Source organism: Diadema antillarum, unplaced genomic scaffold, assembly GCF_040938485.1.
Source record: "Diadema antillarum isolate AM-2024a unplaced genomic scaffold, OU_Dant_1.0 seq00000059_RagTag, whole genome shotgun sequence".
In the NCBI taxonomy this organism is placed as follows: Eukaryota; Metazoa; Echinodermata; class Echinoidea; order Diadematoida; family Diadematidae; genus Diadema; species Diadema antillarum.
Window position 1 is genome coordinate 1,185,761 of NW_027271164.1, and position 17,253 is coordinate 1,203,013.

The 17,253-nt window shown below is 39.6% G+C and overlaps 1 protein-coding gene across 1 annotated transcript in view; it reads left to right on the forward strand.

The window, feature by feature from the left end:
* LOC139725787 (telomerase protein component 1-like) overlaps positions 1 to 17,253 on the forward strand; it is a 93,587-nt gene that overhangs the window by 15,988 nt on the left and 60,346 nt on the right. The window contains exons 12-30 of the mRNA XM_071636868.1: positions 1,079 to 1,156; positions 1,790 to 1,935; positions 2,602 to 2,755; positions 3,329 to 3,411; positions 3,837 to 4,013; positions 5,161 to 5,403; positions 6,105 to 6,218; positions 7,119 to 7,239; positions 8,038 to 8,220; positions 9,128 to 9,303; positions 9,991 to 10,144; positions 10,700 to 10,876; positions 11,362 to 11,454; positions 12,007 to 12,139; positions 12,993 to 13,173; positions 13,896 to 14,005; positions 14,501 to 14,703; positions 15,335 to 15,616; positions 16,140 to 16,235. Coding sequence (XP_071492969.1) covers positions 1,079 to 1,156; positions 1,790 to 1,935; positions 2,602 to 2,755; positions 3,329 to 3,411; positions 3,837 to 4,013; positions 5,161 to 5,403; positions 6,105 to 6,218; positions 7,119 to 7,239; positions 8,038 to 8,220; positions 9,128 to 9,303; positions 9,991 to 10,144; positions 10,700 to 10,876; positions 11,362 to 11,454; positions 12,007 to 12,139; positions 12,993 to 13,173; positions 13,896 to 14,005; positions 14,501 to 14,703; positions 15,335 to 15,616; positions 16,140 to 16,235 — 2,904 coding nt within the window. The remainder of the gene's footprint in view (positions 1 to 1,078; positions 1,157 to 1,789; positions 1,936 to 2,601; positions 2,756 to 3,328; positions 3,412 to 3,836; positions 4,014 to 5,160; positions 5,404 to 6,104; positions 6,219 to 7,118; positions 7,240 to 8,037; positions 8,221 to 9,127; positions 9,304 to 9,990; positions 10,145 to 10,699; positions 10,877 to 11,361; positions 11,455 to 12,006; positions 12,140 to 12,992; positions 13,174 to 13,895; positions 14,006 to 14,500; positions 14,704 to 15,334; positions 15,617 to 16,139; positions 16,236 to 17,253) is intronic.

Below are 17,253 nucleotides of genomic sequence, written 5' to 3' on the forward strand. Positions count from 1 at the left end.
GAGCCTATTGGTCTCTTTCTCTCAGAGTCATTTGTGTTTGACTCATAGACAAAAGCATTAATAGAATATATCTATTTTCCAGTTTGTGGATACTTTTGTGACTTGTGTTTGCGATGATGTATTGATATGTACATTCGTAGTTTGTTTGTTTCCCTCTGCATTCATTCTCTAACTTATAGGTTTGTAGCATGTATGAAGTATTGAACAATGATTTATAAGTATTTCTTAGGAAAAACCTGAACTCCATGGTAGGGAATCAGTTGAGGAAAAGACAGTAGTTTAGGGAATAGCCTTAATCAATAGATCAATTTTGTTTCCTACCTCCAAGCCACTGCTGATTACACATCTCGTAGCTCTTCACTAAATGCCTGTCCAATTTTAGAACAAGTGCATGAATCAAGTCTGTGACTAAACCTACTTCATGTGGTGGCTCAAGATCTGTGGCATTGCTGTTCCCCCCACCAAAAAAAAAAAAGCAGCTCAAGTAGTAATCCCCCATTGACATTGGAGTCAGTTCTCCTGCCATTTTGTACATGGACTTAGTTCTATTCTTTCTTGTCTTTCTGTAATATTTTGTGAGGAAATCATTGGTAGCAAACTATCTTATGCGATGAAGGAAATATTTGGTGGTTTATTTTTCCCTAGTGGAAATAATGGCCTGAATGATGTTTGCCCACCCCCCCTTCTCATGTTACATCTCATTGAATGTGAGACTCCTGGTATTAAAGTGAACTTCAATCCAACAAGTGCAAACTAAATTTATATTAGTTACGATAGATCATTATGTCTTAAATTATTGCATCCAGATATTGTTAGATCAGTCATAGCCTGCAGTATTTGACTATAATATGAAGACAGTGATCAACTAATGGTCCAGAACATCAAGCACCTTCAAGTGGAGATACCTTTCATCACCCAGACAGGAAGTTTGGTATTTTGCAAATGAAGAGACATTAATACCTTTACTTCATTATCATTCAATTGTATTGGTGTCTGCATACATGTATTTGACAGTGTTTGTCCTTTCTTAGTTGCGTTCACACTCAAAACTTATTTTGCCTTCTGCCTCTTTGTACAGGTCATGACGTACAATGAGTCATCTGGCGAGGGGCTGAACCCAACCATCCTTGGAGAGATTTTGAGAGACAGGGTGGAGGTAAGATGTGCAAAGAAATTATTTTTTTTTTTACCAGGGGAAGGCTGCCTACAATTGATAGGAATTGATGAAAAATTGATAAACAGTTTACACATCTCTAAATTCACTGTAGATATGTATAATGGATCACTTCCAAGATCAGTTTGATGAGTGGTTATTGAGACAGAGTAAACCAAAGCTTGTGATTAGGAGCCAGTGACCAATTAGAAAATAGTCAAATACAAGCTAGTCAGACTGACCATTAGGATTGGAGTGAAAGGAAGGAGATTCCAGCAGAGTTTTATCTCTTGTTTTGATGGTGACATCTTGTGCAGTTTGATTTAAAGTAAACGATTTTTGTTTGTTGGATTTGTGGATTTTATTGCTGGTAATTATGGAACATTTTAAGATTATGCTAGATACACATGTAACCGCTTGATATACATAAAGTGATCAAGTATTCCTTGAGAATGGAGCAGTTAATGAAAATGTGTTTTGACCACGTGCTAACAGTGATTTTAGAATGACGGGAAACATGTACAATTATATCCACAAAATGTATTGCTGTTTGATGAAGAATTAGGAGTGTAATAGTACATGAAACTGTATCATAAAACAAAGAAAATATGTCTTGACTTCTCTCTACCCACCCAGCTGGACAATCTGATGATTTTGAGCAATGGTAGCAACCAGTCTGGTGATGAGGCTAAGATGATTTCAAACTTCCTAACCAAGTATCGCCACATCGTCAACAGCAACCTGCTCTACGTCAACGTCAACCTGGGTGGGGGACGATGCTGGTATGTCAACCTCTGATTGACACTGGAAAATTATTTGAATCTTTCTACCTTGTTCCTACCATTAGCATGTGTACCAGTAGCATTTTGAGATTTTGGTTCTGAGAGGAATGACAGGACTCATTTCATTCATTTCTGCTGGGAATCTGCAGATTGCTTCCTTCAGTTTGTAAGGATTATGTCTGTCTGACCAGCAGGTTGATTGTGGAGCATTGATTTTGGAATTCTCTTGCCGTTTGATGTAGATGGATTTCATATCCTGCGAAAGGCAAATTTTTTGCCTCGTTGTGGTCATACGTTCACATTGCTAACCAAAAGGTTGAGAAGTCATTAGTCTGAAGTATTGACATCATCTCATGGCATTAATTCTGATTCAAAGGTTAAATGTGAGATATCTTCTCAGTGGTCTTTGTACTTGTTTCGGGGATTTTACTAATACATCCAGTGGTCAATCAGTCATACATCCCAACATTTTTTTTTTCTGTCAATCAAAGAGAAATTTGATTGCATTGAATCAAAGAACAAATCTCTTCTGTAAATGACAAAAGAAGAGTTTTAAGACAGATTTACAGTCACTACTAGTGATTCTTATTTCGTCATAAAGTCACAAGTTTGGATGAATGTGCCCAGGATGGATGCTTACCATCTGAATTTCCTTCTCCCAAACAGTATGGCTACTTCCGATGAACCAACACATCCCAACGACATTTTCATCGCAGGGTACAGCGACCAGATCCTGCGATTCATCGCTGAGCGAGGTGACACAGGCCAAGTCACACATGTGGAGAACATTGACAAAGCCTATGGCTTGGATAAAATCAAGGTATACCACTGACATATGCAGCTTAAATCCATGTCACTTAATGGAGACAGTTATGAATGAGTGTGATCCCAAATTGTGTGTGCTGAGGTACTTCCATACCTTAAGAAAAGGAGGACAAACATTGAAGGCGCATCTAATGCACAAATAAGACAAATACCGGGGACTCGTATGCCATGTTTAAGAAAAAAATGGAATTTTGCTGCCTCCTGTGTAGAAGTACACTATCAATAGTCCATTATGACTTGTCATTCAAACAGATGAGAATTCCCATCTGAAGAATTATCATGACAACAACTTTAGCACCAGAGCTCTCTGATTTGAAATACTGTCCCACTCATTGAAGCCGTCCTACTTGACAAAGGGCAAGGTACTCAGTGATATCCCCCTGATTTGATGAGATTGCATTGATTCAGTGTGCTCTATATGCCTCTCTCTATTTTTCCAATGATAACCCAAAATATGACTGGATTGCACTGATACATTATGCTCTATATGTCTCTCTATTTTTGAAATGATAGGCCCATAATATGACTGGATTGCACCAATACATTGTGCTCTATTTTTCTCTGTCAGATACACGCAGGCAAGAAGACAGCTGTGGTTGACGTCGCCCCAGAGAAACCTCTCACCCTCTTGGCTCCACAGCAGACCAGGCGGTAAGACATCAAATGAAGCACCCTTCATTCAAAGAAACAGACTGTGCAATTATTTGGAATCGATTGTTGATGTAGGAAGGAATTTTCATCATTGCATCAAACAATTTCTATTTAGATGATGTACTCAGTGATGCAGAATTTCAACCCCCCCCCCCAAGAAAAAACAGGAATTGCAGTGGGGGAATATCTAGTAGTGATAGAATTTGTCTTCAGCGAGTAAAGGAAATGTTGCATCTGTGTTTTAAGATTACCTTTACTAAGTGGTTTGAATATATGGCTAGTACTTCTTGTCAACTTTGTGAATTAGCTTTTTGTATTAGAATGTCTACTGTTGGAGGACTTGTGTCATCTCCAACATTTTGCAAACAATGTGCTGAGTATTTGAAGCCATGTAGTTAATATTTACCCTTGAATTATCAACCCAGCACTCACACTCTGCGAGTCTTCATCTCTTCGACCTTCCGCGACATGCACGGCGAGCGTGACCTCCTGACCCGCTTCGTCTTCCCAGAGCTGCGCGCCAAGGCGAGGACCCGCTTCGTCAACCTGTACGAGGTGGACTTAAGATGGGGTGTGAATGAGGAGCAGACCAAACACAGCAGGTGAGAAACCATCGTCTCTTTCGGGTGAATTGTTGGTCATCGCTGATCAACACGTTGCCGGCTACGGCACATTGTATATTTGTGACCCGCTACAACTAAAGGATCTGAAAATTGGGAGAGGACGATTCTCTGAAAATGGCATGACATTATTCCCTTACTCTTCCACTTTAATTTCATATATAACATGGCTCATAAAAGTACTTGGTTGCGGAGATACAGATGATGTTATTAGCGCATGTCGAGTGGTCTAGGAAATCAGCATTTTGAGAAAATTGCCTTCAAAATTTTCTTGCCGATGCTATCATGATAAAAGGAGAGGCAAGGCAGTTTTCACCTCTTGACAATAGAAGGTATGCCTGTGGCAACCTTCGCGATGTTCATTCAAGCCCCCTACGCACGACCAATCAGCAACCAGTATGCCACGCACTGACAAATAAGATCACTCCCTCGTCGTTAGGGGCGGAGTCTCTCTGCAGCGCTAAATCCAAATCTTCGGACACGTTTCTGTTCCGTTGAAAGTCGGAAAATCATGGCCTAGAAAAATGCTAATTTCTTGCCTTTCCTTTAATCACTTAGCTTCGAAATTTCAGCAGATGGAAGACAATACATTAGACTACAAAATCATGCTAAAAACAGAAATCCGATCGTTTTGGCTAATTTTGATGATCTGACTTCCATCACAATTTCCTCAGCTCAGCTGTCAGCGACTTCAGGATCCTTTTGTTGTGGCAGGTCATATTTGTTTCCTTCTGTGAGCAAGAGACTGGACACGGCAGCTATGAAATGACTGCCTCTGTTTTAGTAGGTAGTTGGTAATTCCAAAGCACTGTATCACTGGTGAGGAAAACTTGGGAGCTCTTTATCCTTACATGCGGTGAGCCCCCGACACAGCAGGTGAAATATCGCTGTTGTATAGATTGCTGATTATAGTCAACTATTGCATCTTGGAAGAGGAGAAAAATGTGAATATCATTCATAGGTTAGAAGGGAAAAGACATCATGCATCTAGTTCACAAAAAAAGAATGTGTCTTCTGTAAGATATGATGTATCAAGGCATACATGTCGTAAAATAAAGTTTTGTTATGAGCCAAATGAGCAGCAAATGAAATCTGTCAGTTACTTTCTCCAATTAATTTTCAATTTTAGTTCCGTGGAGATATGTCTGCGTGAGGCCAAAAGATGCGACCTCTTCCTGGGCATGCTGGGAAATCGCTATGGTTACATGCCACCCTCCTACCCTGACCTGAGTGATGAAGATGAATTTTACTGGTTGCGATGGCACCCGGATGGCCGCTCCATCACAGAGCTGGAGATGTATCACAAGGCTCTCTATTCTGACGAGTCCACAGCGAAAGCCTTCTTCTACATCAGGAACTCTGAATTCCTCAAGTAAGACTTTATAGCAACTATAGCCTAGGGTCCTCTGAACACTCAAATATGTAACAGGAAAGCTGAGAAAAATAAATATATATCAGTCTTATTAGACTTTTGCTTGAATATTTGTCAGAGAGCACTGTGACATTCTTCCTTTGAGTCACAGATTTTTAGTTGAAGATGATGGCGCAAAGTCCTAGGGCACTTATGTCTGTTTCTTCCATGCTGGTACTATGTCTTTCACATGTTTTAGAGTTATTTTGGTATTTCCACACTAAGTATGTCAGTTTGATTTATTATAACTGTGAATTTATTTGAAGATTTTGATGCTCCATTAGATATGGAGTTGTGCAAATCTTGTATGCAAATATTTCCATAGATCTATAAAATCTGGCAGAAAGGTTTTGAATTCAGCACAATTTTGGTTAGCTGTATCCTGCAGTGGTATATGATCACAGCTCTTTTGAAAGGTCTCACACCAACAGGCCATTTTGCAGAGCATAAGAAAAATATGCACCCATTGTTTGTGATATGCTGTATATACTTTTGACAGTCAATCGCAAATTTACAGTACGGTAAGTACAGCCTTTTTACTGGACCAGGTGCATTATTCAAGGTTGATTGTCATGAGCATGTATATGAATTAGTTGTTTAATAGTATGTATATATGAGACTTTGTGAAAAAAACCAAACAAGATTTGCTTCTTTCTTTCCAGGGATGTGCCGAACAAAATACGTGGCCAATTTGAGGATAGCAGCGATCAGACCAAGGAGAAACTTGCCAACCTGAAGGATACTATCAGGAACAGTGGCTGTGAGGTTTTTGACAGGTAGGATGTCCGGAGCACAGAAACTGTGTTGAACTTAAAGGTTCCCTAAAATACAAATGCATGAAATACAAATGCCATGTCTTTAGTTAGTCACATTAATATCACAGAAACATGCAAGTTATGCTGAGTCGAGGGGAAGGTGCATTCCAATGTCTTTTGTTAAACATATCGGTACTTTAGCAATGATTGACAGATGAGGTCACAACAGGCATATTGGTTTGGGAGGATTTTTTGTGGGCGTTCCCAAGTATTAAAATCTGAAAAAAAATCAGAAGAAAAATTAGTTGAAAATATATGGGATGTTTCAAGATATTCATTTCACAGCAAAAGTGTTGTTTAGGGTATCATAAATCAATGCAAATCAACATGCATTTGTATTTCAGGTAACCTTTAAGAGACCGTGTAAAGACAGAATACCTTGATATTGTTCAGTGTGTGCTTTACAAGTATCCTGTATCTACAATGTATACAAGTGCTTGGATGATGTCTATGTACTGTAATATTTACCTGTGAATTTCAAGTCACAATAGTTCAGTGTTTATACTAAAATCAGCAATAGGCAAATGAATGAGTGCACTATAAAAGTAGAACCAGTTTGTTGTCTAAATCAGAAAGGAATATGAATTGTAATTAACGACAAATACACAAAAAACTTCAAAACACTTCAAACATGTCACTTATATTATGCAGGGTTGACAAAAATATCTCATGTCTGATAAAAAAAGATTTGTACAGATTTTTTGCTGTGAGCAAAAAGACTGCCAGTATCATTTCTACTGATTTTTATACATCTTTATTAGATAGAAAAATGCTTGTTCTGTAATTCTACCCAGGACAGTAGATGAAGCTGGTACTGAGTTTTCAAGAGAGAAATGATTGTTATTATTTTCCTTGATGCAGCTATCCATGCAAGTTTGGTGGAGTGGTAGAAGGCAAGCCAGTTGTGATGGGTCTGGAGGACTTTGGTCGACGAGTCATCAACAATGTCTGGAACTACATAGAGAACACCTTTCCAGAGGATGTAAGATTTACCAATATGACGTCTTTAGTCCAATTCTTAATATCTATTCACATGTAAAACTGTTATGAATTGTATTTAGAAGCAGCTCCTGATGTGTAAAGTTTGATTTGGTTAAGTCCTGGCATACCAGTTTGAAGTGTTTGCACAAACTTTCTCAGTATTTCTTGTTACAGCTCTTGCCTCCAGCTAGTCTGTTATCTATCTGGAAGATATGTGAAAATAATACAAACATAGTTTGGGATAGCTTAAGTCATTGCTGTTATAAGGTATACACTTTAGAATGACTTTGCATAGAAAAAAAAAAACAGATATTAAAACAGGAAGAGTATTTGGTATAGTGTAAAACCAGAAACATTTGCTAATTGGAGCCAACAGCATTTTGACTTTCACAAATCGGTGATCGACTGGCATTCACTGCATTGTGTAACGTCCACATGCATTATACTTTCGCAAATCTTGGCTCCTTGCAAAATTCATGACAATTTCATGCACACAAAATTTCTCGTTTTACAGTATGTGACATAATTTTTAGGAGACAGTCTGAACTTTGGGTGTATTATGTCAGAGATGGATATAGTGGCCTTGTGCCAGGAATTGCTGGTAACATTGTTACTGCTGAGGATACAAAATTCTCTTGCATAGTATCTCAAATCACTGTTTGTATTTTCTTTTCAAAAGGCTTATTAAAGTCAACTCTGTCCTAAATACTCATGGCTTTATGCTCATGCTGAGACCAAAGTCTTGAGACAATGCCTTGAGTTGTACTAACACATCACATCTCTCTGTTTCTTGTGAAAGGGTGAGATCTTGGACGAAGTGGCCCACGAGGGCGCTCAACACAACATGTTCCTGCAGTCACAGCTGGTGACGTTCACCGGGAGGCAGACCCAACTCAAGCAGTGTCTGGATGTCATCAAGAAGGCAGAGTCAAACCTTGTCCTTCTCTCTGGCAAGCATGGATGTGGGAAGACTGCTCTCTTGGTAAGTTTGTAAGGGTGACGCGACATTTACTCATGCGACAATTGCTGTGGTCTTATTTTCTCCAAGGACATAGAGTGAGGGATAGGGTTAGGGTTATGGTTATGGGTAGGTTTTATGTTTGTCTTAAATAGCATGCAGATATTTCATAGGAGCAATTGTCGCAGGAACAAATTGTCGGCTGAGAATGAGAAGGGTGCTAAGTTGCCTCAAACACTATGGGTTTAGTGGCAACTTAACGCCCATAGCAATCTCAGTCAACAAAATGTTGTGGAACTGTTTGTAAGATCATTAGCCCAGGGCTGTTGACTATCATTACGAAACTCACTCCAACAGCACCTTATACTTATTTCAGTTTGGTGGCCACCATGCAAAGTTTACCAACTTTACCAACTTTACCAACTGAAAATATTTTCCTGTTACAGTGTGCCCCAAATTTGTTAAGTTAGACACTTCTATTTCTACCTCCATTGGTAAACCTCACCTGTATTTAGAATTGATAGATGTGCTAGTACTGCAAGATGTTTGTTGTGGGTCTAGTTCTCAACTGTGGATATGAAATTTTACTCTAATGCAGTGTATGTGTGTGGAATATTGTGAGGTTTCCAGTCATTATGACACAGATTTTCCTGTTACAGTTATGTATTGTATTGAACTGATGAAAAGATGTCTTGCATATTATTCCTTGTTTCAAAAACTTGTCTGCATAAACAGGGATTTGAAATGTTATTATGTCATGGCTTGGCCAAATGGACCCAGCTTATCTTTTTCTCTTACAATTGGATGTGATTATGGAATGTCAAGGAGTTCTCATATTAAGTTTTTATGTGAGGTTGTCTTCTGATGATATTCATGTGTTGATTAACATTATGTTGTTGTAAACTGAATCTCTACATTGTCTGTCATCCAGGCTTCAGTTGTTGATACCATGATGTCCAAACTGGAGGAACAGGACAAGCGTAACATCCTGATCCATTTTGTTGGGGCTGTGTCAGGGTCAGCCCATGTCACCCCCCTCCTCAGGAGGCTCTGTAGTGAGCTGCAGCGTCGCTTTGGTCTGGAGATTCAGATTCCTCAGGAATACAAGTGAGTGTTCATTTATCATTTGCTTTTTTCTGCATTCAGAAGTGTTCAGTGGGTTGTTGTTGTTGTTTCTTTAGGGGGCAATTTTGCTTAGCACATATTGCCATTTTGTTGATGAACAGTGTCTTTGTTGTTTTATTTGATTTGTTAAGTTGAATAAGTTTTAGACAGATAAAAGAAGAGAGTCATGTAATTGACAGTTATTGTGTGTGTGATATGTAAAGTTATTTCAGGATTAAGTTGTGCAGCTGAATTATATCAAGTGACAGATATTTTCTTGAGGCATTAACAAAGTGTTATTCAAAACATAGCATGTGTCTGCGATGGGTAGACTTTATAATAATGAAAGAACACTAGTCTAGATTGACATTAATTGGTACTTCAGCCGAGGGCATATACCTTGAATAAATTGAATTCCCTTAAAGGTTGATGACTTTCCCTGAATGAACACCAGCCCATCATATAGGTTGTTCCCAGCTTGAAAATACCCACTCCTTTACTGAGTGAGTAGAAGCAGTGTGACAACATTATTTACTGTTGGATGAAGTACGCAGCCAGGTCCTGATTTAAATTTGAAACTCTTGGATGGGCAGTCCAACACCTCAACTGAAAGACTCACACTGTACATGCTTGCAATGAATGGGTATTTAGTGTGATCTTCTTCACGATGAATGCATTTGTTTCTTGTAGGAATCTTGTGTCTGAGTTTCCACGCTTCCTGGAGAAGGCTGCCACACATGTGGACTCCACTTGCAAGCTGGTCATCTTCATTGACGGCATCAACAACATGGATACAGCCTACCAGGCTCGCAACTTAGACTGGCTGCCACAGAACATTCCTCAGGTGTGTTGTTGCAACTCTTCTGTCTATTTTACATTGAATTGATGTTATGGGGTTATGATAGTGTTTCTGGGTTCTTGTATGGTTGCGATATATCAATATCCTCAGGCTTTGGTAGTATTCATATTTCCTTTTGTTATGACAGTGGTTCTTTGTGGTGTTATGGTAATGCTCCTGTGGATATTTAAATGAGTTTATTGAGAAGCAGAGGTTTTCGTAAACCTATAAAAAAAGTCTATAGAAGATGTAGATCAATGTTAATCCTCTTTGCTGTGATTGCTAATAGTAAACTTCGAATTTTGTCAGCATCATAATCATCATCAAGTATCTTCACTGTGATAGGGCATAATATAGTGTCTTTTAAACAAATGTTCCTGCAGTTCATTTTCCTTGCAAAGTGGAATGAGGCTACATTTATCCTTACCACAAGTAATATCCGTAGCACATAGTTTTCATCAGAATTACCTTCCTCTTTACTTTATCACATTTGTTTGAAAGTAGCCATAAGTGACTATATGTTGATAAGATTATAAATGTTTTTTCCCTGTGACTGGCTAGAATGTGGTCTTTGTCCTGAGTGCGGTCAGTGGCACCCCTGCCCACGCTGCTGCAGTCCGTCGCCAGGCCACTGTGGTGGAGCTTGGACCACTGGACCTCATGGACAAGGCTGAGGTTGTCCGACGAACTCTTGCTTCTTATCACAAGACTCTGGATGAATCTCCCTTCAACAACCAGGTAGGATTCACCAGCTTCACTGCATTTAGTTTATTTTACTTTTGCAGTTAACCTTTTTTGTGCCAAATAAGTTTAATATGCACAAATTTCACACAAATACCTGTGGACAGGGAGTTAGTGTAGCATGCAGAGGATTAAAACTTGTGTAGGACACTATGCACCCAAGGCATGTTATTGAATACCAGCTAAACCTGGCAGAATTTCTCATCCTTGATGGATATTTGCAACAAAGTAGTTGATATATTGAAAGGAAAATGAGGCTACTGTGGATTTGTGTGTGTGTGTGTGTGTGTGTGTGCGTGTGTGTAATTTGCTCTTATGTTCACTGGAAAGCATATTCATTAAAAATATAAACACGAAGGAAATGTGGTATCATAATCATATAGATTGTGACTTACAAATATTTGAAATAGAGACTACCATTTTTTGTGCTGAAAACTTTTCGTTTTTATGCCTATGTCTGTTTTCCCCCTCAATTCTGATAGATGAAGCTGTTGGTATCAAAGAAGGAGGCCAACCTGCCCCTCTTCCTGAAGCTGGCCTGTGAGGAGCTGAGAGTTTTTGGAGTCTTTGAAGAGGTATGGGGAAGCCCCATCGTCCTATCTCCAATTGAGAATGGAAGATAGGATGAAAGACTTTAATCATGGATGACTTTTGTTTCCTCAGTCTGTAATTTGCTACTAGTTTGCTGAGCTTCACAGTTGGTCATTCTTTTTGAAACTAATTTGACGAAATTCACTGTCAGCATTTAGAGATAGATGCAATTGCTAGTGCAAAGCCAGGAAGTGTTTAAAAAAGATGAAAGATGAGAAATATTTATGCATATTACAGTGTCATGTGAATTTTTCTTTCTGCCCAAGAATTACAGAATTATCTAATAAGGTGTTCACAAATTGATGTAACATATCAGTTGATAGAATACGCGGTACAGCTATGCATGAGTTTCCAATTCTTATGTTGCTAGTCTTTGAGCCGCTTTTTTAGTGATCTCATTTGTTGTATATCCGTTGGTAGTTTTAATTCAGGTGTGATATATGCCATAGTGGTATGTAGCCCAGAATGTCAAATAATTCTATAAGTCTTTGTGATTGAATGAGACTTAAATTTGTTCCTGGTCCTGTAACAAACAGGTGTCGATCAGGTTGAAGGCTATGTCACACACCATCAGCACCCTACTACAGGAGGTACTGAAAAGACTGGAGGATGACCATGGTGTAGATATCATCACCACTGCCCTGGCATTGCTGGTATCTTCAAGAGATGGTGAGTTACCAGTCTGAGTTTCTTGTCTTGCTTTGTGGAAACAATTGTAAAATTCAAAGGGAAGTCTGGAATTTGATGTGTTGAAACAATAGAACATTGACACATAGTTTAACCCTATATTTGCCCAGGCACTCTGCTTAATTTGCCAAGTTTTTTGTTTAGTTTAGTTTTGTTTCTTTGTTTGTTTTTTCTTTAAATCAGCATTCAGAAATTCCTCTAAATGTAACTTAGTTGTAAATTTAGCAAGCCCACTCGGGTGTAGTATTGTATGTTAGTCTAACAGGAAGGCCATGGTGACACAATAGGGAATGGTGAGATGAGGTCATCTCTCGTCATTGGCAATTCATTCCCAGACATCTGAGCCAATTGGCAAACAAAGCACATTATGAGTTAAAGAAGATTGGATTATCATGTCTTTGGTACTCCAGATACTTCTGGTAGTAAAATATGAATACCTGGGTTGACTGTGTATGTTGACATGCAGTGATCTGGTTTATAGTGTTGAGAATGGTGAGGGGCCACTGAAGAGTCTATGTGCAATTATTTATATGTAGGTTGACTTCTATGTCGTAAGAATAAGAAAATTAAGGGATAAGATCTCATCCTTTGTTTATATTTCATCATCATATTAGAAACATTTGGTCATCTGTCGCTGTAATTTCTTATTCTTTGCCTCTTTTGTATGCTGTATATAATTGTCAAACTCGTTGAGGATGGACTAATTTTGCTACAACGTGCATTTTTCGTAGACACCTGCCTGAGTATACTCGGGACTTGTCTTCAACGGGTTAATAGTTGAAATTGAAGAGACATTGATATTGTATGCCATCTCCCTGTGTATGCAAATGTGCAGGTTTGCTGGAGGAAGATCTCCACCACCTGTTAAGCCTTCACATCAACCAGGGTGGAACGAAGTATGGCTATATAGACATCCAGTTGACCATACTGACCCCAGAGCATCTGATGCCTAAAGCTGTACTGGCCAAGGTGGTGCGGGGGATCAGGTCTCTTCTGGCGCCTACTGGAGAGCACAGGTAGGAATAATGCTAGATTCATGGATGTTGGAGCTGTGTAGTGGAGATTCATTCTCCTGTTGATTTCCTTTATCTGTAATCATTTTCAAATAAAGGCAAATGAAGCCAGCAATTATTGCAAAGTACCATAGCCTTGTTATCAGTACGCTATAGCTGAAGCAGGATAATTACCCCATAGCTAAATACTAGTTAGTGATAGGGTTAGAGTAAATAAGGGTTTGGGTTAGGTTTCAGGTTTGAATTTGGGTTAGGATTAAGATGAGGTCCGGGATGAGGATTAAGCTTAGGATAATGGGAAGAGTCCTGGGTAATCGTCCTAGAACCCCAAAATATGAGGAATTAATATGCCATTCTCATTGTATAGTGTAAATCCTATAGTACTGTGCTGTGGAGTGAATGTTTGAATGAAGCACAAGGTCAAAAGAATACATTACAGTTAAGTTTGGTTATGACACCTTTAACAAAGATATAGTTTCCTTGACCCCTTGCAGTTTTAGGTTTTGATGTGATGAGGATAGTTAGGACATAGATAACTTTTTGCCATTTATAAATGGAATTTTCAAAATTCAGATATTTGTTACAACTAATGTTCTACTAGCCTGTTGTCGTGAAAGTCATATCATAAAAGTTGGAAGGGTGCAAAGAATGCCGTAATCACAAAACGACTTTTGATTTTGCATTGAGATCAAATGTGTACCACTCCTGTATTCCTTCTGTGACAGTGATGGCAGACTGAAGGTGAGCCACGGTCAGATCAGTCAGGCCATTGTCCAGCGGTACATGAAGGGAGCAGCCAGTGAGCTGCAGCAGAGAACCAATTGTTTGCTGGCTGGTAAGTGACCGGGTCATTTCTGTTGTTCCTTAAGAGACTGGATCGACCCTTTCCTTCTTTTAACCCGTTGAGGATGGTTTTATTTTGCTACTACATTTATTTCCCATAGACACCTGCCCGAGTATGCTCGGGACACATCCTCAACAGATTAAGGTCTTAGGCTTTTGATGAAGCGGTGTTTGAATCAGACTGCCAGTTTGCTTTCAGATAGGAAGACTAGGTCAGACCTTGACTTTACTTTAATATTTAAGGATCTTTAAGCCTGAGTAAGGGCCTTGTCTAAACTGAAATCAATACAACACCATACTTCATGTTTGTATTGTGAATGTCTTTGCTAAACTTAGACCAATAAATATTTTGACCTTTTAATGACCATGAATCACAGACACAATTTGTAAAAAGTTGTATTGTTAACATAGACTGGCCCTTTCTACATACTGGACAAGAAACCATTGTGTGATGAAATAACCTGACTTGAATGATTTCTTCCACCAGGTTATTTCCGCAAGCTGGCCAGGTCATACAGAAGCTTGGTTTCTCCCTGGGTTGTGTCCTTCCCCTACGCCCTGACTGAACTACCTTACCATCTGGTGCAGGCTGGACTCTTTAGGGAGCTTCAGGCCATCCTCTCCGACCCATTCTTCATCCAGGCCAAGTGTGAGGCTGGTCTTATCACATCCCTCTTGGAAGACTTCCAGGTTAGACTGGTAACCTTTGTTTGTTACCCCCGGCAAGTACTGATGAACTTAGAATTATGCAAGACTTTGCATCAAGGCTGTGCCTAATACATGTTCATTATTGCCAGCTATTCTCCCAATGCTAGTTAGAAATATATTGCATCGTTATTTGTAGTTTTCTGTTTAGATATGCAGACTCCTGCTTTTTGCAGATAGACAGAAGGTGTTGCCTACATGAAGTCGTGATGTTATGTTACCCCATAAGATGCAAATGAGAGGGTATCACTGCTTATTAAATGGGATATGTATACTTATTGTAAGTCCTATACTGTAAAAGTGGATATGCTCAGCGGGGTAAGAAGAGTTTCGCATGTTTTGTATTCCAAGGAATCAAGACATGAACTACTGGAACATATAGCAAGCAAAACTATTTGTGTGCTTTTATTTTCATGCTGGTTTGTGGTTGCGCGAGATGCGCAATAATTTCAAAACCGTGAAAATTTCCACTTTTACAGTATATGTCTCGATGTGGTGCTGGTTGTTTAACTAACTACAAAGTATTCACAATATCTATAACAGTTGGGTCATACCCATTGTATCAGTCTTGGATACAGATACACTTGTAAATGATACAAATGATATCTTTTTCCAGGCCAACACACCTTCTGTCTCCAAAGCTGTCCTTCGTGAGCGAGAGAAGTTCCTGACCAACCCTCTGATGCAGGCCTTCCGTGCCTTCCTCTCACGCAACCTTCACATCCTGACCATGTGCCCCCAGTTGCTATGGCAACAGGCCCTGAACGAGCCGGACTCCTCGGCAGTCCGGGAGGAGGTGCTGGACTGTGAAGGAGCGGACGGTAAGGGTGTGGTCACTTGGAGGAACAAGAGAGAGGTGGCTGATGAGTGCTCTATGACCCTGACAGGATTCACACAGGTGGGTAGCAGGGCTTGACACTAACTTTTTTTTGTCTGGTGGGCCATTAAGGCCACTAAAATTTTCAAAGTCTAACATTTTAGTGGCCTGAAAAAGATTATATAGGGGCCTGAAGTAAAAGTTAAAATGACATTCCATTTTGAATCTTAGTTGCCCGATCAGGCCACCAAAAGCTATCTTTTCGTGGCCTGACACCAAATGTTAGTGGCCTTGGCCCAATGGGCCACCGCTAATGGGGCCAGTGGGCCACCACTAATCTTGAGCCATGGGTACAAGCATGTTAAAGTCTGCTTGTTTCTCTGTGGTCGTTTGTTTATGGGGTTTTCTTTATTCTATCTCTACTAGAACACGTAGTAGGAATTTATGTTTCACATAAAATATTTTATCGCTCCACACAACCAAGCACAAAGAACACCTTAAGCAACTATGCAATAGACTGTCCACTTTGTAGTTTGGCAGTCATTTCATATCCGCACACACTAACACTTTGACCATCTTGCTTTCTTTTGTTTTTCCTGTACAGGCTGTCTTATGTGTCGCCATAGCCCCTGGGGACCAGTATTTTGCTGTTGGAACCAAGAACTGCCAGCTGAAACTGTTTGAACTGGCAACAGGAAAGGTAAGTTGCCCTGCAGTAGATCCAAAGATTGCTGTGGATAGGCCAATCCAGTGAAACTGGTCACGGCAAATACACACAATATGTTCTACATTACTGAATCATAGGATACCACAACAAAACTTTACCTTCCTTTCACACATGTACGAATGAAAAGAGAAGGTAGTATTGTGAAGGTGAGGTAAAAACATACAAATTGTTGTAAAGGGAGATTTACATGATAGTGATGAAAGAAACCATACCTACAATTTAAGAATGTTGGAGGCAAACTGGACCAGCACTAAGAGAATTATGCAGTCAGAATGCAGAGGTTATCCCATTTGATGTCTCTTGAGATACAAAGTGGCTGCTTTGATCACATGACAGTGAGGTGACAAAAATCCTGATTAGTGTGGAGATGAAGAGACAACTGTATGATGTCCCTTAACCCATTAAAGATTAGTCCCGAGCATACTCGGGCAGACATGTATGGGAAATGTGTGTTATAGCAAAATCTGCTCATCCTCAATGAGTTAATCAGTGTCAGTGGGTAAACTATCTCTCTCTTAAAAGATGTGTAATGATGTGGTATTCATCCACATGGAATGGTAGAGGTGCCACCTTAATTACTGGAATAGTTATTGACAATTACTTCCATAGGGCTGGGAAATACATGAAGGGGCTCTGTGCTAAGAGTGGGAGATCATCATACACTGAAGTTGCAAAGTTATGTGATGTTGGTAAATTCTATATTGGTGTTTTTTTTATGCCTCTGCCACGAAGTGGTGCCGGAGGCATTATGTTTTCGGGTTGTCCGTCCGTCCGTCCGTCCGTCCGTCCGTACGTCCGTCCGCATTCGTTTACGCGATAACTTGAGAAATATTGACTGGAATTTTACTAAACTTGGTCCAAGTATAAAGTATGATGGGGCAATTATTTGATTAGATTTTGGGTGAAATCGACCAAAGGTCAAAGGTCAAGGTCAAATCATGAAATTGTATCCGTTTACGTGATAACTCAAGACTGGATTGAGCAAATTTCA